This window comes from Acomys minous (genome assembly GCF_964271855.1).
Source record: "Acomys minous genome assembly, chromosome: 14".
NCBI classification, from domain to species: domain Eukaryota; kingdom Metazoa; phylum Chordata; class Mammalia; order Rodentia; family Muridae; genus Acomys; species Acomys minous.
This window is the reverse complement of record NC_140496.1, coordinates 65941532-65965729: the sequence shown is the minus strand read 5'-3', so window position 1 is coordinate 65965729 and position 24198 is coordinate 65941532. Positions and strand designations below refer to the sequence as shown.

At 45.9% G+C, this 24198-nt stretch overlaps 1 protein-coding gene across 1 annotated transcript in view; it reads left to right on the top strand.

The window, feature by feature from the left end:
• FNDC7 (fibronectin type III domain containing 7) overlaps positions 1–24198 on the top strand; it is a gene marked incomplete at its 5' end in the record, with an annotated part of 41902 nt that overhangs the window by 6245 nt on the left and 11459 nt on the right. Inside the window, 7 exons of the mRNA XM_084757021.1 lie at positions 2038–2292; positions 3521–3781; positions 9675–9932; positions 14935–15189; positions 17986–18243; positions 20076–20330; positions 22854–23108. Of these exons, the coding sequence (XP_084613147.1) occupies positions 2038–2292; positions 3521–3781; positions 9675–9932; positions 14935–15189; positions 17986–18243; positions 20076–20330; positions 22854–23108 (1797 nt within the window). The remainder of the gene's footprint in view (positions 1–2037; positions 2293–3520; positions 3782–9674; positions 9933–14934; positions 15190–17985; positions 18244–20075; positions 20331–22853; positions 23109–24198) is intronic.

Below are 24198 nucleotides of genomic sequence, written 5' to 3'. Positions count from 1 at the left end.
AATCTTTGTATTTGGTTGGTTTGGGGAAGTTGCTCGGCTGACCGACTGGTTTGGGTTTCTTTGGTGGTTGTTTTTGAGATATGGTTGCAAATAGGCTGAGGCTGACCTCCTCCAACCCACTGGACAGCTGAGGATGTCCTTCCTGTCCACCTCCGAAGTGCCTGGATTGCAGGGATGCATGCTATACCTGGCTTTAGTGTAGTGTTTGTTTGTTTGCTGTTTTGTTTGTTTGAGATTTATGTAGCCCATTTGGGCCACGACTTGAGATCCTCCTGCCTCAGTCTCCCAAGTGCTGGGTCTCAAGCATGCGCCACCGTATCTGGCTTGCCCTTCAGCTTTGAATTTGGCACAGTGACTATGCTTGACAGATGGAGTACATCAACATTAAAAGACCCAGAGCCAATTTCAGAAATAAAAACCCAGCATACATTTATTGATCTTTTCTTCTCTCTGGATCTCCTACAAGACCCAGGGCATTATTTTGTGCCTGTGGATTTTCTGAAGTGGCAAATCTGATTTTCGCCCTGTTCGCTGTACGCCGTATCAGAAACAGAGGACTCGTGTACTCGTGACATAAACATTTCCCCTTTCTGTGGTGAACTTTAGACAGCCCCAGAAAGGCTTCGGTATGCCTCACACTGGCACATATATTTTGATGGGCAAAGGAAAAATAAAGTTAATTTCTGTGTATATAGAAGAGCCCGAAGACTGTTCTGCTCTGACAAAGCACCATGAGGCAACTGTAACAGGGCATCCAGTTCCCCTCCCTCCACTTGGGAAGTGGGCAGAGTCATGAGAAAGTGACCACAGGCACCGAGAGAGAGGTGGGCACGGAGGGCCCAGCTGGAGACACGGCAGCCTGTGTTGGGGCAGGGAGGGACATCAGTGTCAAAGTAGCCTTGGAATCTCACAGAATACCAAGGCACAGTGGAACCCTCTGGAATAAAGCCGCTCCGCTATCCTTTCCACAACCTCTTCTGCTCTTACTTATTTAAAAGCATAGAATATAAGAATGCATTGAGAGAAAGAAAAGAAAGAGCGAGCAAGTGACCCGCAGGCAGCCGGAAGTGAGGGGCGTACGCCAGCTGTCTTCTAGAAAACAGTTGTTACCCCTGCCCGCTTCCCCCACTCTCTCTTGTTCGTTTTCTGCTCCTGTTTTTCGTTTTGTTTTGTTGGAGACAGGGTTTTTCTGTGTAGCCCTGGTTGTCCTGTAACTCGCCCTGTAGACCAAGCTGGCCTTAAACTCAGAGATCCACCTGCCTCTGCCTCCCAAGTGCTGGGATTAACAGTGTGCACCATTACCTAGCTCTCTATTTTAATTGTATTTTTATTATATTTATGTGTTTATGCATTTTATTTATTTGTGTGTATGTGTTCAAGTTCATGTCCTCTGTGTGGTGTGTGTGTGCGTGTGTGTGTGTGTGTGTGTGTGTGTGTGTGTGTGCGCGCGCGCGCGTACATGTGTGTTTGTGTGCCGTGTGTGCTGTGTGCACCCGCATGCTACAATGCCCATGTATCAGTTAGAGGACTTCAGCTTCAGTTCCTCCTTCTAACATGTGGGGCCCAGGGATCAAACTCAGGTCGTCAGGTTTGGCCACAAGCCCCTTGCTTTCTGAGCCCTGGCATCAGCCCCTTTTTTCTTTTCTTTCTTTTTGTGATCCTGGATGTTGAGCCTGGGGGCCTTATGTGTGCTAGGCAAGTGCTCCACCACTCAGATACATCCCAAGACCTGTTAGCATAACCATTATTATTATTATTATTATTATTATTATTATTATTATTATTATTATTATTTTAAAGTTTGAGATAGAGTCCTATAAAGTTACCCGGCCTGGCCTTGAATTTCCTCCCGCCTCCGCCTCTCCTGCAGCTGGACCACAGGTGTGCACTACCCCGTCCAGCTTCTTTCCTAGGGAAAATGACAAGGCTTACGGTCATGGGAAGACACAAGAATGATGTAGTTTAGGGAGGAAGTGATAAAGGAAGTCATCCTCGTGGGATATTCTGGCTAAGGTACAACTCCAAACTCTCTTTCAGCTCCTGACATACCAACTATTGACCAGGCATATTCAAAAATCAGCAACAGCATCACTGTAGAGTGGACCACAGTACCGGGGGCCACGAGTTACTTGCTCACAGCTGAAGATGGGGAAACGGTCATTGAGACTATGGTGGCCAATTCCCCAGGCACCGTGACAGGCCTGAAGGCTGCGACATTGTACCAAATCACTCTCAGATCCGTTAGTGCCTCTGGACGAAGCCAGGCATCATCTCCAAAGCAGGCAAAGACAGGTAGGAAGCTGAATGCCCCTGCTGTCTGAGTGTTGGCTTGTGACGTAGGTCAAACTGAACAGCACTGCAAATATGTGGCGTGGTTTGAGCACATGTGACTTCCACAACGCAAGGCCCAGAGGCAGAAGCCACCAAATGTTCTTCTGGCAACTCAGCAACTTGTGGAGAATGTGACATTTAAATGCCTAGTGCTTTGCTTTGGGATTTAGAGTCCATTTCTGGGCAGCTTTAAAGGCAGAATGCTTTTAAATCCCTGAAAAAGCGATTTCTGTTTTTACCCATGCCAAGTAGGAAACACACAGAATAGAATTTGCAGCACGTTAAGCATATGGCAGATACGTTTGGGGTTTGCTGTTAGCAGTAAATTCACGTCATAAAGTCACATCTGGGCATATTTCTAAAAACCTATGTACGGGGATTGGTGTATAGCTCAGTGGTAGAGTGCTGGCCTAACTTGTATAAAGCTCTGAGTTCACTCACTCTCAGCACTGAAAAATAAAAGTTATTTGCAAGCCAGGCACGGTGGCGGACACCTGTAATCCTAGCACTTGGGGAGGCAGAAGCAGGCAGATCTCTTGTGAGATCTGGTATACCAGTCTGGTATACAAAGTGAGTCCAGGACAGCCAAGACTACACAGAGAAATCCTGTCGCAAAACACCACCACCACCACAACAACAACAAAAAATTATTTGTACACTAAGATAGGAAGGTCATTTTCCTTATTCAGTTATATGGATACTTTATCTGACTTCTTTCTTACCAACTGCCAGTTGAAAGTATTTCCTGCTGTTTACTGGTGTCTCCCTTGCTCAGAGTTTTTGAGGCAGGTTAGCCAACCCTGACCTCAAACTCTGAAGCTATTCTCCTGCCTCAGTTTCCCGAGTGCTGGGATTAGAGGTGTGTACCACCACTCCTGGCTTGAGCCTCCACATTTCCCCCTCAATTATTAGCATACATATTTTAATATACAAAGGCTTAAATAGCTTTTCTAAAAACCCATACTGTAGAACGAACCCAGGGCCTCCAGCACCACGCCAGGCAAGCACCTTCACAACCCAGCCACCTCCTCGGCTCCTCTTAGCAATTTATTAAATGGAACTCTGCCATTAGAATATGAACACTGTGCGGATAATCACCCTGCATTTATTTTTTCCTCGACAACTGGAATTATCCTCTACAGACTTTTGTACCACGAACTCACTCTTTCCTTTCCTTTTCACTTCTCAGTGTTGGCTGCACCAACTCTGGAAGTTAGTTCTCCAAGTCCGGACTCCATCCTGGTGAGGTGGGGTGCTGTGTACATGGCGATTGGATTCTCTGTGTCCCTTATGCGAGCCAATGGCTTGGGCAGGATTTGGAAGGAGAATACTACAAACACGTCCTTAACCTTCAGCAGTTTGGATGCCGGCACTCTCTACACTATAAAGGCCTATGCGTGGAACGCCAACGGAATCCCCGGGGATGACTCCACCTGCAATCAGAGGACCAGTAAGCGCTCGCTCCTCAGCTCAGCCTTGGGCCGCCTCAGTTTTGATTAATGAGGGAGCTGTGCTCCGCAGCCATGCTGAGTGATGAGCACGAGGCAGCTGGCAGCAGCTGTTTAAATTTATTATGAAGTTATTTATAGTGCCTTGACTATTCCCTGGCAGCAGTTCAGAAGCTCAGCTGGGCGATGCGTAGCACAGCGCGCGCCCCTCCCCCCCCCCCCCCCCCCCGCCTCCCGCCCCCACCACTTCCCACCCCCATAGCCAGGTGAAAGGGTTCTTGTTAGCTTGGCCAATCCTTCCTTGTCCCTTCCTGGTCTTGTTAGGTCAACTACAACATTCCTTGGTTTTGTTGTTATTGTTGTTGTTTGTTTGTTTGCTTGTATTTGTTTTTCCCCTGTGTTCAAGCCAAAAAGTCTAAACAAACAAACAAAAAAATATACGCGAACAGAAATTCATTTATTCCACAGACATTTAGTAAGTGTGCTCCCACCCGAAGTCAGCATTATTCTGACTTCTGTTCCTGCTGCTCCTGTGCTCGGCATGAGGGTCTGTGTTTCAACTCTGCAAAGGTGTGACACGGGGCTGCCCACCACCCCTACTCTAGCTGTGGGCTGCCCAATGGGAGAGCAATGTTGTGTTCTCTCTCCACTCAGGTGGAGTGGGGGGGGGGGGGAGGGGGTTCCTAAGCATGAAAACCGGAAATCCAACTTCAGCTGCTGGAGTGAGACTGACAATCAGAGGGAACAAAAGTGTGTGTGGGGGGGGTGAGGGATGGGGAGGGAACAGTTAATAAGTGCTAGGCGTTCACCAACTTCACCAGATTATCACCCAGGTAAGGTGGAAAGAAACTGGAAATAGCGTCTTCAACGTTCTCTAAGTTTGGAACGGAAGTCTTATTGTTTGTGAGCCAGACAGAAAGAGATACGGGAGAAGAGAGGGTTTGTCTTATCAGCTTGCTAAGTCAGGGAGGGTATCGGTGCCAAAGCAGCCTTCCTGGGCCTTTTAGAGGCTTGCCTGCCCTGGCCATCCCCTACCCTCCTCTCCCCTCCCCTCCCCTCCCTTCCCCTCCTCTCCCCTCCCTTCCCCTCCCTCTTCTCTACTTCCTTCCTTCCCCCCGCCCCTCCCCCATCTCATATCCCTACAAACATTTAGCTGCTGGGAGTACAAAATAAAACCAAGGGATCCCTACACCCAAAAGAACAGGCCCTGTGCAGAGAAGGATGTCTCAGCCATTACAGTTATGTATAGCAAGAGCTGTGCTAGCATGTGCACCTGCGCACTTGTGCCTAGGAAGGGGCTTATGCCTCAGGGTAGGGGACAAGAGAACCGCCAGGGTTCCCAAATTAGTTTTTGGGAATTTTATACATACGCGTTGATATTCACCAACCACCACCCCACTGCTCCCCATAACTACCCCCAGACCTACCGCCTCACCCCCCGACCTCATGACCTCTGTTTTTGTTTTTAAATGTATGTAGGTATTTTACCTGTATGTATGTCTGTACATTGTATGCATGCTTGTTGCCCAAGGAGGCCAGAGGGAGCATCAGAGCCCCTGGAACTGAAGGTATAGACACCCGCAAGCCACCGTGTAGGCGCTGGGAATCAGCACCCCCCCCCCCCCCCGACCCCCACACATGCCCCATCTTCTGGAAGAGCAGCAGGTGCTCTTAATTACCGGGCCATCTTTCTATTCCGCAGCCCCTTTAAAAATAAGCCTTCAAGCCGGGCGTGGTGGCGCACGCCTTTAATCCCAGTACTCGGGAGGCAGAGGTGGGTGGATCACTGTGAGTTCGAGGCCAGCCTGGTCTACAAAGTGAGTCCAGGACAGCCAAGGCTAACACAGAGAGACCCTGTCTCGAAAAACCAAAAAAAACCAAAAAACAAAAACCAAAGCCTTCAAGTCCAATTTGTGCTGCCCATATACTTCACCCTTAAACACACTGCCGGTCCCCCACCCCCACCCCCACCCCCCCCAGCTATCAATAGCTCCTCCCCAGCGAGGCTAACTTAGGCCTTCACCTAAGTGCCGGTAATGCAGACTAGACCAAGCCTGCGCAGGCCTTGGCGGGCAACCGCTTCATTCGTGTGCAGGGATTTTGCCGTGTCCAGAAGGCGGTACTGTTTCACGTGGGTTCCTCACCTCTGTGTCCTCTTCTCTTTCTACACTCTTTTATGAAGGTCCCTGAAACTGGGATGGGGCAACAATTAAATAGATGTTGCCATCTGCTCCCTTTACTTGTTTCCTCATGATTTTTTTTGTATTGCTTGTTTTTACTTGAGGCAGAGTTGCACAGCTTCCTCGGAACTCACTCTGTAGGTGAGGCTGGCCTCCATACCTGATCTTTCTGCCAGGCACCGCCACACCTTGCTCTCTTGCCCCATGGTTTTTGGTTTGTTTCTTTTTTTTTTTTTTAAGATTTACTTATTATGTATACAGATCTCATTATAGATGGTTGTGAGCCAACACGTGGTTGCTGGGATTTGAACTCATGACCTTTGGAAGAGCAGTCAGTGCTCCTAACCTCTGAGCCATCTCTCCAGCCCCTTGCCCCATGTTTTACACAGTTGGGATTTAGTCTCCGTAGGAGGTTTCTGGACCTGCTGTAAGAAAATGCCACAGGCTGGGTGGCTTAAGGAACAGAAACTTGGCGTTCCACAGTTGTAGCTACTCAGCCTAGAACCAAGGCCTTGGCAGAGTAGGCCCCTCTTGAGTACCAAGGAAAGATACAGCCAGATGTTTCCCCTGGGCCTGTGTGTGGCCATCTTTACGTTCACGTGGCGTTTCCCTATATGCATGTGTCAGTGTCCGAATTTCTTTTTTTTTTTTTAAAGATTTATTTATTATTATGTATACAGTGTTGTCTGCTTGTACACCTGCAGGCCAGAAGAGGGCATCAGATCACATTATAGATGGTTGTGAGCCACCATGTGGTTGCTGGGAATTGAACTCGGGACCTTTGGAAGAGCAGGCGGTGCTCTTACCACTGAGCCATCTCTCCAGCCCCCCGAATTTCTTCTTTTTAGAAGGACACCCATCTTGTTGGGTTAGGTCCCACCCTAATGACCCTATTTCCACATAAGGTCACTTTCTGAAAGTTCAAAAGGAGCTCTTCAGGACCTGCATTCTGGAGCTCGCTACTCAGCCCTCGACAGGCTGCCAAGAGTCTGCCTCTTTCCCCTAAGCGTCCTATGTTTTGGTTGGAAAGTTGATTGTCTTTTTGTTTTATATTTTGTTCTTTTTTTCTTTGGATGTCCTGGAACTCACTCTGTAGACCATGCTGGCTTCAAACTCAGAGGTCCACCTGCCTCTGCCTCCCGAGTGCTGAGACTAAAGGCCTGCATCACCACCGTAAGGCTCCGTTGATTGTCTTAAGACACTCTAGGTGGCCCCTACCAGCCTTGATCCAGCATTACCTCAGGGCAGAAGCTGGGGATCTTTTGAGGACAAGCAGACCGTTCCTGTGAGAGATGCCCAGTCAAGGTGGCCTGTAAGGGAAACGCACCAGGTGCCTTCCTCAAACGGAATGAGCCATGAAACTGGCTCCTCGGGCAGAGCCTTCTCTGTGCCCCAAATGTGTACAGGGGATGTGTTCTGTGGAAGCCATCCACGAAGTTTTCTAAGTCCACTAAAATGCCATTGTAGATCCCCCAGGAGAACTAAAGCCAACTTCTCCTCCTGAGCACATATGTCCTTCAGTTTTTGTCTGTCTGTCTGTTTGTTTGTTTATTTGTTTGTTTGAGGCAGGGTTTCTCTGTGTAGCCTTGGCTGTCCTGGACCTCACTCTGTAGACCAGGCTGGCCTCGAACTCAGAGAGATCTGCCTGCTTCTGCTTCCCTAGCGCTGGGATTACAGGTGTGTGCTACCATCTCCCAGCATCCTCCAGGTTTTAAAAAAAGTAGTTGTCTATGCTTTCTATACTTGTCTGTGTGTATTTTCATGCCATGACATACATGTGGCGCTCAGAGGACAACCTGAAGGTGCTAGTTCAGTTCTCTCCTTTCACCATGTGTGTAGTGGAAGTTTTGGTTTCTTTAAAACGTCAGTTATGGTATGCAAGCACGTTTTGCTTTAATCCCAGGTGTGGGATGTGGAGCTGATTTAGATGGCCACAGCGGCAGACTATTTGCCTCTTGTGGGCTCTGAGAGCGCCGAGATCTTTGCCAGCTGTGGATAGCTTAACTCTGACAACTCTGAAGAAGGAATAAAATGCCAGAACCTGGGGGTGGGGCTCTGAGGAAGAAGGAGGCTGCCGCTCCGCCCCCACTGCCCCTCACCCCCCCCATCCCCCCCCCCCCCACTCCTGGTTGCTGGTGATGCAGTCAGATGAGAAGAGGTTGGAGCTATCCTGAAATGAGGATTGGACTTGCCCCAAGGAACCCGACAACCCTAACCAGCAGGAAGTAGCTAAAGAGAACATGCCCCTCCCCCACTAACTTTTCTCTCCTATCCCCTGGAAGGGATAGAAGTGGAGTAGGGAGGTTGAGATATAAGAAAGCCCAAAAAAGTAAGATCGATTTAAAAAAAAAAAAAAAAAAAAAAGAACCTATACATGTGGGCTCTGAACTCAGGTCGTCGTCAGGCTTGGCAGCGAGTGCCTGCGCCTGCTGAGCCATCTGGCTGGCTCCGTCTTTCAGGGTTATTAATGGTTTCACCGTGAACACACCAAGACATGTTTATAAGAGTGAGAGGAAGTGTTTGGGAGACGCCTTCATGGGTGAGAACTTAAACTTGACTATTTCCTGTCCTTTGATTTAGGATGGGGCATTTGCATACCCGGAAGCTATCGTGAACTCAAAAGCTGTTCAGAGTAAAAAGTCACCAGAGGTCAAACTTAAAAGTGGGGGTGGGAGCCGATGAGGGGTAGGGATTGAGCCTTTTCCTCTCCTGCCTTGAGCCACATTCCCAGCCCAAGAAGTGATACATTTGGCTTCATGGGTCAGTAACAGAGAAAACATTTAACCTACCATGTGACAACAGGCTCAAGTGACCCTTTCACATGTATATGCTTATTTTTTCCTGTTTATTTGGTTGCTTGGCCTTGTTGACACAGGTCTCACTATGTAGTTGGCTGTGCTTTTCCAATGCTCCTCCTTCAGCAGGGTGCCAAGGGCTGGGATTGTGCCACCGCCCCAGGCGTCACAAATGTTATTCTCTACCGCTTGTAGTATATTCACAATTCAACATATGCTCTTAAGTGTTAGTTATGAAAAGAAATTTTTTAAAGCGTCACTTATGTGTTAAACACTGCTCTTAAATTTTTATACAAAATGAAAAAAAGGATTAATTAATCCGACAGTGGTTTATAGCTAAGGATGAGTTTGCACAGTAATGACCATTATGTTCTGGTGCCTGCGCCACCGAGGTACCGAGTCGAGGGCTAGGGACTGCGGATTTAACTCATGCACACACACACACACACACACACACACACACACACACACACACACACTAACACAGCAGGTCCTTTGTGCTAAGAGAGCAGCAGCCGCGGCAGCGGTTTATTATTTCTCCAGACTTCCAAAGAGCCTTCTTATAGGTAGCAAAACAGGAATCCTCCTCCCAGGTGAAATCCCTCAAGAGGTGATCGCACACAGGAGGAAAAGTCTCGAGGAAGGGAGGGGTGCATTCTCAGAGCAGTAAACATGACTAGCTAACCAAGATAAACACAGACATGGAAGCTGCTAGAAACAGGACATGAAACAGCAAGATAGGCAGGCAGCCCAGTCGGGCCTGGTTCCTACGTTATGTGACTAATCCCCCTGTACACTAAGTCCCAATTGTATGCTTTGAACAACTTAACATTATCCAGCCACCAGGGTCTTCTATCTCCTGATATCGTAACATTTAACTAAGCTAAATCTTACTAGGTTCTCATTTCTCAAAACCATAGGTCCTCGTGCCCCTGCCAACATTCAAGTCCTCTTTGACAGCGGGGCCCTAAAGGTATCTGTTTCATGGACTCCAGCAGAAGGGGCTTCCAACTACACGGTGATGGCATCGAGTGGTTCTTCCCAGCGGAGCTGCAGTACACCTCTCAGTTCCTGTAGCATCACTTCTCTGCGGTGTGGAACGGAGTACCTGATTTCCGTCTCGGCCAGCAACGATGCTGGCTCCAGCAAGTCCTCATCTGCAGCGACCCTAAAGACGGGTACGTAAGACAGAGTAAAGCCCGGCAGGGGCTGGTGATCAGAGCGCTGCCATAAGGGGAGCGGGGATTCCCAGGAAGGTTCTAGAACAGCCTGGAAGCAGCGAAGATGAAAGCCTGGTCTAAGCCAGGCACACATTTGCAACCCCAACATTTGAGAGGCTGAAGCAGAAGGAAAGCCATGAGTTCGAGGCCATCCTGGGCTACGTACTGAACACTAAACTATCCAGGGCTACCTAGCAAAGTCTGTCCGAGAGAGAGAGAGAGAGAGAGAGAGAGAGAGAGAGAGAGAGAGAGAGAGAGAGTGACAACTGCTGAGAAGGTTTTGTGGTAAAGGTGCTTGCAACACAAGGCTGAGTTCAATCCAGATACCCACACAAAGGTGGAAGTGGGAGACCAACTCCACAAGCTGTGACTGTCCTCCACACACACAAAGTTGGACCCTCCCCGCCACATTATAAACACACACACACACACAAATACACACATCGTACACACCACACACACACATAAATACACACACCATACACATACATACGTACATACACACACAAACACACTAGACACTTGCACACATATAAATACACGTACACATACATATATACACACAGATACACATATACACATACACACACAAACAACAATTAAAAAGTTAGATAAATAATACATAAATAAACAAAAAAAAATTTTTTTTTTTAAAGAAAGCCTATCCTGGTCTAAATGAAAGTGTTGAGCTGGGTTTCAGTGAGTGACCACTACTGATGGAGAAGCAAAAAGCACTTCTCTGACTAGTCATAAGTGTGGCCTGACTCCTGGTCTTTCACTAATTCCCTCTTACTTTTACTTTATTTCACTCTATGCTGTTTTATTTTAATTTTGGAGACAAGGTCTCACATTGCTGCCGGGCTGGTCTGGACTCCCAGGGCTTAGGAGATCCTAGGTCAGCTGGGGCTGAGGGATCCATCACTGGGACTCACTTGCTCTTTTAATTTTCAAAGTTTTGAAAATTTAAAACTCCAGGTTTTATTTGCAACTCTTTAGTATGAGCAACTAACTGCTTCTTCGTGTGTGTGTGTGTGTGTGTGTGTGTTATACAATAGTATGTATGTGTGCTGTATGCATGCAAGTATGTGGATGCCTGCAGCCATGTGTGCACCCATGAAGGCCAGGATGTCAGGTATCTTTGTCACACTCTGCCTCCTCGCCTTGATGAGGACTCAACCACGTCTCACCGACCCAGAATCACATCTGTTTGGCCAGTGAGTCTGGGAGATGGTGCCGTCTCCATCCACCCACGGTGGGATCAGCGCATGCGCAGTCATACTCAGCTTTTATGTGATTCTCGGGATTCGAACTTGGGCCCTCATGGCGGAAGAGGGTGCTGTGACCCATGAGCTGTCTCTCCTGCCCCTGACTCTCCTTGACATGTTTCATGACAAAGGGTTGGTAGGAGCTATTTTTAAAACTAAAAGATGAGATATTTCTAGCTCTAATTGTGTTTTTTCGGTATTCCCGGTTTTATTCTTGTCTGAGAGTTAAAGACATGCGTGGTGGCTTGCCACTCCATTTAGAAGTGGGTATGTGTCTGGGGAGTTGGGACTAATATTTAACAGGAACTACTACATCTCAGGCACCATAATTATATTACTTAACTCTGAGGATAATTTTGTGTTTTTTTTTTTTTTTTTTTTTTTTTTTTTTACTGTTTTTGTATGTTTTGTTTCTCTCGTTTATTTGTTTGAGACACCGTTTAAAGAAGCTCAGGCTCGCCCTCCAAGTCACTTGTGTAGCCAAGTCTGGCTTTCGGCTCCTGATCCTCCCTCCTCCACAGGCTCGCACCGCCTCCTCGTCTGGCTCATCTCTTTCCTTTAGATGCAAAACCTGAAGCTCAGGGTGGCTAAAGGCTGTTTCCTCCCACACCGATAATAAGAGATGCCACCGCTGAGATCTGAGCTCCTGCTTGCCTGCTTGCAACCCGCTAGGCTGAGGCAAATGTAACCCCGCCCACTCTCCTCAACAGCCAGAACCCTGTTGCAGTGAGGTACAAAGGACTCTCTGAACAGAGAGAGGACTGGAGTGCTCACCAAGCTGAGGACCTCTCTCCTACAAGGCAGAGGAATGTAGTCAAACTCTCAGACCCGCGGCGGTCGTAGAGTAAGGTCACCAACGCAAGCTTGGTCATTAGACTTGTGACGGTTACAAGTTTGTGTAGCAGGTGCAGTAATAGCGATTCTGAGGAAAGAGTTGCTGAGGAAGGAAGAGCCAAGAGACACTTCAAAGACACAGACATTACGAGTCAGTCATTTAGTACAGGAGAGAACCATCTTGCATTTTAAAATTTACATGCCCATCAGAACCATCTAGGATTTGTTCAGTTTTAACGTTGGCAGTCTCCACTGTGAGGGGGACGATGGTGCTGCGTTTTGAGTGCTAGTCGGCCTATTGCTTTTATCAGAAAAATTCCTTGGGCCGAGGCATCAAGTGAGCTGAGAGAACATTTTCATCAGTTTGACCATTATGAAAAGTATACTGTACGTTTTGACAGAGACTGGCTTTCACAAAGGCATAGGCTGGGGTCAATTTTCTTCACAGGAATACACTACAACAGGAAAGCCATATTATCGATGGAATAAAGGTTCAAGCTCCGAAACCAAAGGGGCTCAAACATCTGATGAAGAAAAAGATTTTTGAGATGATTAGTGTACTACCCATTAAATAAACATACCTGAGACCAAAAAACAAAAACAAAACAAAAAACGAACCAAAGAAGCAAAACAAGCAAACAAACAAAAAACCCAAACAAACAAAACCTAGGAACCGGGTAGTGGTGGAGGATGCCTTTAATCCCAGCACTCAGGAGGCAGAGGCAGGTGGATCGCTGTGAATTTGAGGCCAGCCTGGTCTACAAAGTGAGTCCAGAACAGCCAAGGCTACACAGAGAGACCCTGTCTCGAAAAACTTAAAACAAAAACAAAAACAAACAAACAAACAAACAAACAACCTAGGGAATGTTCATAAAGCTAAAACACCCAGATGCCACCAAGATAATAAAATTGAGATTTTTTTTGGGGGGGGGGGAATAAAGTCCAGATAGAATAGTCTTCAAAAGCTCCCCAGTTATAAGTGTCACTGAGAGTCCTTCTAACTTTCAGCTCCTGCCCTTATTGGTCCTCGAGTACCACTGTGGTGTGTGTATGACACACGCAATGCTGATGGTGAGAAAGCCTTGATTTATCAATAGAAGAACTTTGTTTAGAAAGGACTATGGCTTCCTAGGGCCCAGCAATGCGAACTGTAATTTAGGATGTCCTACATTAGAGATGACTAAACTTTTGAAAGCTTGTGGATTGGATGGAGGACCTTCATTTGAAATCATCCTTTCAGGAGACATCAGTCCATGCTGAGCATAGATAATAGAAATATTTATTGCCTTGACACAGAAACCAAAGCGACATTAGCCAAGGAGATCCATATTTATGAAGGAGATAGTCTAGTGTCTATTGTGTAAAATAGGCATTGAGGGCATCCTTGGTTTACACTGAGTTGTACTTATTGTTTGATTTGTTTCTTGTCTGAGCATCTAGCATTTTAACTGTCTGGAGATGGACTGAGCATCTGAAAATGTAGCTCCTTTGCCGAGTGCATGGAGGGCCCGAGTTAGGAGAAATGCCTGCGCCATGAAGGCTTTGTACACAGCCCCCAGAAAGACCCATGTGCCCCTGTATCTTAGTCACTTTTCCATTCCGGTGAAGAGACACCATGATGGTGGCAGCTCTAAAAAGGAAAGCATTTAACTGGGGGCTTGTTTACAGTTTCAGAGGCCTAGTGGTGGTGGGGGGGATGTCAAGGCACTGCAGCCTTACCTCCGAAGAGCTAATCTTGATCCTCAGGGCCACAGGAAGAGAGAGAACTGGGCCTGGAATGGGCTTTTGAAACCTCAAAGGCCTCCCACAGTGACACACTTCCTTTATCAAGGCCACACCCAGTCCTTCTCAAATGTCCCACTCCCTGATAACTAAGCATTCAAATATATGAACATCTGGGGCGTTCTTATTCAAACCATCACCTTTCTAGTTATACTATCTGAGGCAACTCACTTATCCTTTGTGGGCTCCGTTTTCTTTTTTAAATATATTTTATTAATTTATTCATATTATAGCTCAATTGTTATCCCATCCCTTATATCCTCCCATTCCTCCCTCCCTCCCATTTTCCCCTTACTCCCTTCCCCTATGACTGTGACTGAGGGGGACCTCTTCCCCCTGTATATGCTCATAGGGTATCAAGTCTCTTCTTGGTGTGGGCTCCATTTTCTTCAATCATAAAATGTTAATAACTATTGTGGGAGTAAAAGAAAGTGTTAGCAAAAACCACAACAGGTATATTATTACTTTTAAAAAGATAACTTCTAGGTATTTATTGTTTGGCTCACATCAAATAGGCTTCATGTCTATATGGATAGGAGGATCAGAAGTTCAAGGTCATCCTTGGACATCTAGTATGTTTCCATGCAGCCTTGGGTACATAAGACCCTATTTCAAACAAAAACAAACCTCCAGTGGCCTATTATTTCAAATAACATTTGTTATAGTGAACTTGCATAGGCCCCAGGTATTTAGCATAGCTTTTGTTTCTATAAAAATATGTTCTAGGGCTGGAGAGATGGCTCAGAGGTTAAGAGCACTGGCTCTTCTTCCAGAGGTCCTGAGTTCAATTCCCATCATCTGCATGGTGGCTCACAACCATCTATAATGAGATCTGGCGCCCTCTTCTGGCCCACAGGCATACATGCAGGCAGAATACTGTATAAGTAAGAAATAAATCTTAAATAAAAATTTCTTCTAATGTTTCTGGTACCCAATTTTGCATCTTATGCATCCAATTCAATGTTACAAAACACAGAGGTGCTGGTTCGGTTTATCTTGGCATCTCAGATAACTGCCAAGATGAAAAAAAACATCTCCTACAATAGTCATCCGACTGCTTACTTTGTGTTGTTTCCTAGTTGCTTGCGCACCTGGAAGAGTGACAATCCAAGAAGACCCCCCTGGTCACTTGTCAGTGGCTTGGTCCAGTGTGGATCTGGGCGACTACTATGTAGCTTTCGTGAAGAGTGACGATGGCTTGGAAGTACACTGCAACACCTCCCTCACCCAGTGCGACTTCCAGTCCGAGTGTGGCTTCACATACTTTATTAGTGTGTTTGCCTATAACAAAGCAGGGCAGAGTCCTCTGGGGGATGTATTCAACTACACCACAGGTGAGTCCCGTCTGATGCTGGTAACGGGAGCTTTGAGTTCAGTAAGCTCAGGGGCAGGATGAACAACCTCTTGTGCTGACTGATGGCACCATCTGAAAGTCATTCCAGGACGGAGAGTAACTGAAATCGCTTGTTGCGCATTCTTTCCAGAGTAGGGATGATTTGCTTCTGGAGAAAAAGTCGAACCAAGCATGCAAGGGTTAGGAGTCAAACTGGAGGGAGGGCGGGGATGCGTTTGTTCACCACAGTCTGAGAAACTGAACCGAACCTTCCACAAAGTTCTACTCCATACTCAGGCCTGTTTGAGGTTCTGAAAAGAATACAGTCCCCCCCCCCCATTTCAGGAGCACAGTTTTCTCTTGGGACCAGATATGGTAGATGTAGTGGCCAAGATGGCTGCGTGAGGTGGAGGGCTTCTGAGTGGACACCTGAGATAAAGTCCAAACTTGACCTCTGACTCACTCAGTAGGAAAATGGCATGTGCCTTATTTCTCCTTCAGTGTCCTCCACTGAAAAATGGGACAGTACCAACCGAGGTGGGAAAAGGTCTTTGTATGTGATAAGGCAGAACATAAGTATTTTTTATTAGCATTATTATTATATCATTATTAGCATCTGTTATCTTGGTTACCACCACTGTCCTCCTCTAGGCTTGGATCTTACATCAGACACCAGTTGTGCTTTATTCCTTGTTGTGGGAATTAGTTATTAATATTTGCTATTAACCTATATAATTATTATGGTGGTTAATATTTAACCCACTATCAATCAATAAAGGACACAGACACCCGAAACTCTATAACGTTGGAGCATCATCTTCAGCCTTTTCTGGCCTAGGATATCTGACAGACCTATTTGTGAGGTAGGAACTATTGAGGACTTGTTTACCTGTCTTGGAAGAGCTCTGCAGCTGAGTTGGCCTGCATCCAAGCTTGCCCATTTTAGGCACAATTCTGTCTGTGGTAGAAGTGAGGACATTTTCTTTGTCCTTGTGGCTAACTTGCCACATTAGAAGCAACTTCATATAGAAGTTTCCTCATGCTTCTGTCTACTTTGAGGTAGACTGGGGTGTTGTCAGGAGCTGACTTATCTAGTCAACAAAGCCTTAAATTAGTTTTTTAAAAATGTAATGCCATATTTTGAAGGTCTCTGAGGTTTTTGAAGGCCATCTAGCTATTTACCATTATATAGAACATCATCATATCTATCTATCTATCTATCTATCTATCATAAATCTGAACATGCAAATGTTTGTTATTAGCTATTTACTGTCTGTTTAATCTAGGAAACATATTTCTGTAATAAACTAAACTAGTAGCAGACATGACTATGAGTCTGATTAACTAATAACTTTCATTACTTAATTATCCTAAATAGTTTATAATAGCAGCTTTTAAAAGGACTGGAAGTAAATCTTGTATTTATCAATGAATTGTATAGGTCCAATAGCTCATATCAGAATACAAACTCATATATATGTATATATGTGTGTGTGTGTGTGTGTGTGTGTGTGTGTGTGTGTGTATCAAAATTAACCTTAACTTTGTATCAAATAGGGCTAGAGAATGGCTCAGAGGTTAAGAGCACTGACTGCTCTTCCATAGGTCATGAGTTCAACTCCCAACAACCACATGATGGCTCACAATATCTATAATGTGATCTGATTTCCTCTTCTGGCATGTAGGTGTACATGTAGACAGAGCATGGTATACTGAATAAATAAATATTTTAAAATTTTTTGTATCAAATATACTAAGATTTATACCAATTAAAACCTTAAAACTGAAGCCAGGTGTGGTGGCGCACGCCTTTAATCCCAGCACTCGGGAGGCAGAGGCAGGCAAATCGCTGTGAGTTCGAGGCCAGCCTGGTCTACAAAGTGAGTCCAGGACAGCCAAGGCTACACAGAGAAACCTTGTCTCGAAAAACCAAAAAAAAAAAAAAAAAAAAAAAAAACCTTAAAACTGTATCATTATACAGAATTCTATACCAATGTATGAAAATTGACCCATTTTTGAGAATGATAATGGTTCCATCGTTAAAGATCAGATTTAATAATCTAACGTTTATCTTATATTTTCCTATAATTTCTCTGTCGTCAGTGTTAATGATAGTGTGATGAGCTCAAAGAAATACTAGGTCTTTGGAGAATGGTTGAGTGGGGGGGGGGGGCGACTGGAAATGAATCATTTATAAAATATTCCACTTGTGAAATGTGATAAGGGTGGATTGTGATAAATCTTACTAGGGTTGAGGGCTGTGACTAATTGGTGCCTTGGGAATTTAGAAAGGGGTGTTGGCAAGGTCAAGAGCACAGGAGCGGCCTGAACTGGAGTTCAGGAATGCATGGAATGTAGGCGGGAAAGAACGCGAGAGAAATCGCAAACTGAGCTAGGTCGCGGCCAGGGGCGTTCTCTGGGGCTCCCTTTAAGATGTGTTAGTACAGTCCTCCTCTCTTTAGACTCATACCCCATCTTTAACTGGTTTAGTGTCTAGGCTGACTGAGTCTAGGACTCAGGCTCGGTATGACTTTATCAGGCGGAACGGGTCAGGTTTTCCAGCAGAGAGACCAAAAGTCTTCAAGACTTAGGGAAGTGAGAGCATGGGGTCAGGTATAGAGGTGAGCAGCCCGATGGTCTCTTGGGCGCCACACTGAGGATTTGGCCCAGGTGATTGGGGCTGACCAGTCTGCTCAGGAGGGCCAGGCCAGAGGGTCTGGCCACAGGGAGGTCAAGACTCACTAGCCCCCTCTGGTGGCGTGGCTCCTGTAATGACCTTTGGTCCCTCTGCTTGCAGCTCCTTGTTGTCCTAGTGACATTAGCCCAGTGTTGGTATCCAGTGACAGAGTGGAAATTGCCTGGTCTCCCGTGCGGGGTGCTGAACTCTACGAAACCAAGGCCATAGCCGGATGCAGTGTTGTGGAGTGCAACGACACCGCCCCTGCTTGCACTCTCTCTGCTTTGGATTGCGACACCAAGTACAACATCACGGTGTATTCCTTCAGCGAGGTCCGGGGCAGCAATCTGTCCTGCTCCTCACGCTTTATCACCACAGGTATGGTACTGCTGTGCTGCCCGTCACCGATGTCTCAATAGCCAGCCTCAGCCCTGCAGAGAACAGGGCTGGAGACGTGGCTCAGTACCACTCCTGCAGAGGATGTAAATTCAGGGGCCAGCACCCACATCAGGAGGCTCACAACCTCAGGTAACTCCAGATCCAGTGATCTGATGCCCTCTTCTGGCCCCTGTGGGCACTGCATGCATATGTCCAATGTACACATGCATGTGTTATTGAATTGAGGAGAGGCAGCGAAGAAAGTGGAAACCAAAAGGTGGGAAGAAAGACAGTAGGAAGAGATCACGGGGAGAGGAGGAGTTCTGGGTACAAATTCCTGACCTCAGCCATCAGATTCATTTTTCCCCCCACTGAAGAATGCCTGCCTGTACACCATGAGGTTATTTTGGGTTTTGAAGTTCAAAATGCTCCATTTTTCAGTTGGCCCAAAACTGCAGGAACCTAATTTCTATGCCAATATCAACAGTTTTCTGTAAAAAGTTTCTGTGAACTTGGCCTATATATACATATGGTCGAAAACTGCGGAGTTTTAAAAATAATTTCTTTTTTCACAATGTCATACATACATAATGTATTTTATCACTGTCATTGTCCTCTTTTACTCCTTCCCCCACCAAGTGTTTTAAAAACAAAACCAAAATCCCTAGTTTAGGAGGTTGTGGTGGCACACACCTTTAATCTCAGCGCTTGGAAGGAAGAGGCAAGTGGATTGCTGTGAATTTGAGGCCAGCCAAGCTACATAGTGCTAAGGTTATTTTTATGAAGCTGTGTTTGTTTCTCAATTTCTCTCTTAACCCAGCTATCACACAAATAACTGAGACTCTGTTTGTTTAACAATAAGCTTCACAGCACAAGAGCTGAGCAGTTATTAGTCTATTCTTAATCCTCTAAGCTAAATTGGCTTCATCTCAGTTTAAATCCCAGAGATACTTGTGCTTTGTAGCTTTTCCTGTTCCAGCTCCATCTTCTGGTGTCTCTTAGACCTCTCCCATGGCTAAATCCCCATACTTCTTCCTCTAACTCCTTTTCAGGCTGGCAGGAAGTCCAGCCCTATTCTCTCCCCTGCTCAGTGTTTGGCTGTAAGCTGGTTTATTGATGTATCAGAGGACAATTGGGGAGCAGTGTTTACACATCGTTGAGACAGGAAATTCTCAGAACAAGAATTGCAACCAGATATTGGGGGGGGGGGTAAGAGAAATCAGCATTTGAAGTATACAATATCCTTATGCCTACAACACAGAGAAACCCTGTCTCAAAAAAAAAACCAACAAAAACAAACAAACAAACAAAAACAAAAAACAAAAAAACCAAACCAAACAAAAACTTAGTTTCTTCTTTTTTTCCCCCTCATTTTGAGATAGGGTCTCTTTAACCTAGGCTGCCTTTAACTCACTGCAACCCTCCTGCTTCAGCTTGCTAGTACTGGCATTACAGGTACAAGCCACCATACCTGGCTCCATTTCAGTGTATTCTTTCTTTTTTGAAAAGAGTCTCTCATATAGCCCAGGTTGGCCTCAGACTCACTGTGTAGTCAAGGCTGACCTTAAACTCCTGATCCTCTTGGCCTCTACCTCCCAAATGCTGGCATTCAAGGCCTGTGCTTTCAAGCCTAGTTTATACTGTGATGGGGACAAACCCCAGTACTTAGTACATGCTAGGCAAGTCCCTCTGCCAGCTGAGCCACATCCCTAACCCTGATGGTCTTCGTGCAGAGGTAAAGGGAAGCAGAAAGAGGAATCCATCTTAGGCCAAATGGCACAATGTGGTATATTTGACTCAGATGTTTTAATTAATAATCTAATACTTCCTAGCTCCCTGCAGTCCTGAAATAAAAAACATCTCAAAGGCTGCGTTCTCTATGGTTAATGTGCACTGGCGATCTACAAATGAAGGAGCCACTTACACGGTGACTGCCCAGGGGAAGAAAGGGCTGTTCCAGTGCAGCAGCACAGGGGAGACTTGCTCGATGGGGGGCCTGCCCTGCGGCTCCATGTTCTCTGTCACTGCTGTGGCTGAAACTCAGGCAGGAAAGAGCCTGCCCAGCTACAGTGTGCCCCTGGAAACAGGTACGTAGCCATATTGACTCAGCGAGTCCTTAGGAATTGCTTAAGACCTGACTTTTATTTACCCGTCCCTAAGTGTGATGAGGACTCAGTATTCCGTGGCCTTTCAAAGAGTCCCAGTCAGGCTGGAGAGATGATGGCTCAGCAGTTAAGAGCATGGTCTGCTCTTCCAGAGGTCCTGAGTTCAATTCCCAGCAACCACATGGTGGCTCACAACCACCTATAATGTGATCTGGTGCCCTCTTCTGGCCTGCATGCATACATGCAGGCAGAATACTGTATACATAAGTAATTTTTTTGTTTGTTTGTTTTTGTTTTTCGAGACAGGGTCTCTCCATGTAGCCTTGGTTGTCCTGGACTCACTTTGTAGAACAGGCTGGGCTTGAACTCACAGCGATTCGCCTGCCTCTGCCTCCCAAGTGCTGGGATTAAAGGTGTGCGCCACCATGCCTGGCACATAAATAAATCAAAACAGAGTCCCAGTCTTAGAAAAATTTTTTGACATTTTGCATGTTTTTGTTTTTGTTTTGTTTTTGTTTTTAGAGACAAGGTTTCTCTGTGTAGCCTTGCCTGTCCTGGACTAACTTTGTAGACCAGGCTAGCCTTGAACTCACAGCGATCCACCTGCCTCTGCCTCCTGAGTGCTGGGATTAAAGGCATGCGCCACTACCGCCCGGCTGACATTTTGCATGTTTTATAAACATATCTTCAGAAGTCTCTTATCTTGCCCAGCATTCATATCCAAGGAACAATACACTGACCCTGCAGAAACATCCCTTAGAAAACAGCTAACAAGAAACCAAATGAGCTGGTTTATTGTTCATGTCTCCAATGGTGTCCTTTCAAATCTTTCTCTAAAAAGCACTGAGTTTAGTTCCTAGGGCTATAAATAGGTCATTGGTTTAAGAGCATTTACTGCCCTTGCAAAGGACTTGAGTTTAGCTCCCAGCACCCACCTCAGGTGGCTAAGAATTATATGTTAATTCTAGCTTCTGGCCTCCATGGGCAACTGCACACACACACACACACACACACACACACACACACACACACACTTAAAAATAAAGTAAATATTTTAAAAATCACTTTCTGCATTTAGCTTCTTAATTAGTAAGAGGCAGGTAATAATCTCACAGGGTAGTTATGAGCACTAAGCTAATTATGTAAAGCACTTGATTTGGTGCCCAATGCATAATAAGACCTCAATGACAAAAAGCTTATTCTTTGTAAAAAGAAAATTATTTATTTATTATGTATACAATGTTCTTCCTGCGTATATGCCTGCAAGCCAGGAGAGGACACTAAATCACATTATAGATGGTTGTGAGCTACCATGTGGTTGCTGGGAATTAAACTCAGGACCTCTGGAAGAGCAGTTAGTGCTCTTAACCTCTAAGTCATCTCTCTGGCCCAAAAAAGCTTATTCTTGATTGAGAGGGTTATATTTGAAAAACATTTAGCAGATGGGCATGATGGTATAAACCTTTAATCCCAGGACCAAGGATGCAGAAACAGGAACATTTCTTTCTTTTTTTTTTTTTTAAGATTTATTTATTTATTATTATGTATACAGTGCTCTGCCTGCATGTACAGCTGCAGGTCAGAAGAGGGCATCAGATCACATTATAGATGGTTGTGAGCCATCATGTGGTTGCTGGGAATTGAACCCAGGACCTCCAGAAGAGCAGTTAGAAATCTTAACCTCTGAGCCATCTTTCCAGGTCAGCAGGTGCATGTCTATGAGTTCAAGGCCAAACTGGTCTAAATAGTGAGTTCCAGACCAGCCACAATGACACCCTGTCTCAATACCCTCCCAAGACAATTAACAAATTACTTACATTAATTCGGGTATTATTAGCATTGGTGGAGTGCTTGCCTAGCATGTAAGAAGCCTGTGGTTGAGTTCCCAGCACTGTATAAACATGGTATTGTGGTGTACATCTGTAATTTCAACATCCAGGAGGTGGAGGCAGGAAGATCAGAAGTTGAAGGTCATCTACAGAAAGATACGTATAGAGCCCAAGGTTAGCCTGCACGAGACTCTGTCTCAAAAACCAACCAAACAAAAAAACAGAATTGGGAGAGACAACATATGATCCAAAGCCTATCTTAATGTCCTGCATCCCTGGGGAGCATACTCACTATGTCTGGTTGCAACTACAAGGCGCAGCGGAGGGTATGGACAAAGGAAATCCTTCCTTAAAAGGAAAAAGTATGAGATTCTTGGGAATTTGAGTGAAACATGAACAAAGTCCTATTCTTTTAATTAGTTGTTTATTATTGCGTCTGGGTGTGCATGTGTGACGGGGGAGGGTGTGAGCATGCCACAACATATGTTTGGGGTCGGAGGACTTTGGAGGGAGTTCTCCACGTCCGATGCGAGTCCCAAGGGATTGGACTTTGGTTGTCAGGCTTGCCCGGCAGGTGATTTTCTTAAAGTTCAACCTCAAATCCCCTTACTGGCTATTGTCCCCAAGTAATCTGTGGAGTAAAACTAAGTCCTTTTCTTTGGCGTTTCCATTTTAGCGCCATGCTGTCCGTCTGGTCTGACAGCAGCTCAGGTCACCCAGTCTGTAATCAACGTCAGCTGGACTATCGGAGCAGCGGCTCAAACCTATGTGACAGTGCTGGGGTCACACATCGGACAGTCTAAGTGTCACACCAGTCAAAACCACTGCCTTCTGGGATGCGTTGCATGTGGCATCAACTACACGGTGGCACTGAAGGCCATTAGTCCCACAGGACTGACTGCAGACTGTGCCTCCCAGATTTATTCTTCTAGTGAGTGAACTTTGCTCCTAAGTATGGCTGTCATAATTACTGTCCTATTGCTGTGAAGAAAACACCATGACCAAGGCAGCTCTTTTGTTTGGTTGGTTTTGGCTTTGTTTTGTTTTGGGGGTTTTTGGGGTTTTGTTTGTTTGCTTGTTTGTTTGTTTGTTTTGTTTTTTGAGACAGGGTTTCTCTGTGTAACCTTGGCTGTCCTGGACTCACTTTGTAGACCAGGCTGGCCTCAAACTCACAGCGATCCACCTGCCTCTGCCTCCCGAGTGCTGGGATTGAAGGTGTGTGCCACCACACCCGGCTGGTTGTTTTGGGTTTTTTTGTTTGTTTGTTTGTTTTTGTGTGTGTGTGTGGTTTTTTTGAGACAGGGTTTCTCTGTGTAGCCTTGGCTGTCCCGGACTCACTTTGTAGACCAGGCTGGCCTCGAACTCACAGAGATCCGCCTGCCTCTGCCTCCCAAGTGCTGGGATTAAAGGCGTGCGCCACCACGCCCGGCTGTTTTGATTTTTTAAAGACAGGGTTTTTCTGTGTAACTCTGGCTGCCCTGGAGCTTTTCTCTGTAAGCCAGGTTGGCATCAAGCTCAGAGATCCACCTGCCTCTGCCTCCCAAGTGCTGGGATTAAAGGTGTGTGTCACCACCACCTAGCTCAAGACAACTCTTATAAAAGAAAGTGTTTAAGTGCGGACTTGCTCACAGCTTTAGGGGTTAGTCCACAGTCCATGATCGTCATGGTGAGAAGTAGTCAGGCATGGTGCCGGGTCAGTACCTGAGAGCTCTACGTCTTGATCCAAAGGCAGTGATCAAAGAGAGAGAGGCTGGGTCTGGTGTGGGCTTTTGAAATCTGAAAGTTCACTCCCAGTGACACACATCCTCCATCAAGGCCACATCTCCTAATCCTTCCCAGACTGTTCCACCAACTGAGGACCAAGCATTTAAATATAGGAGGCTATAGAAGCCATTCTCCTTCAAACCACTAAAATTGCCAGGGATTCCATGACCCCTAGACCGGGCCCAGCCCTTCCTTTCCATTTAAGGAGATGGTGGATCTCAACCCAGCTTTCCTCAAATGCAGGCTACATTCCTACT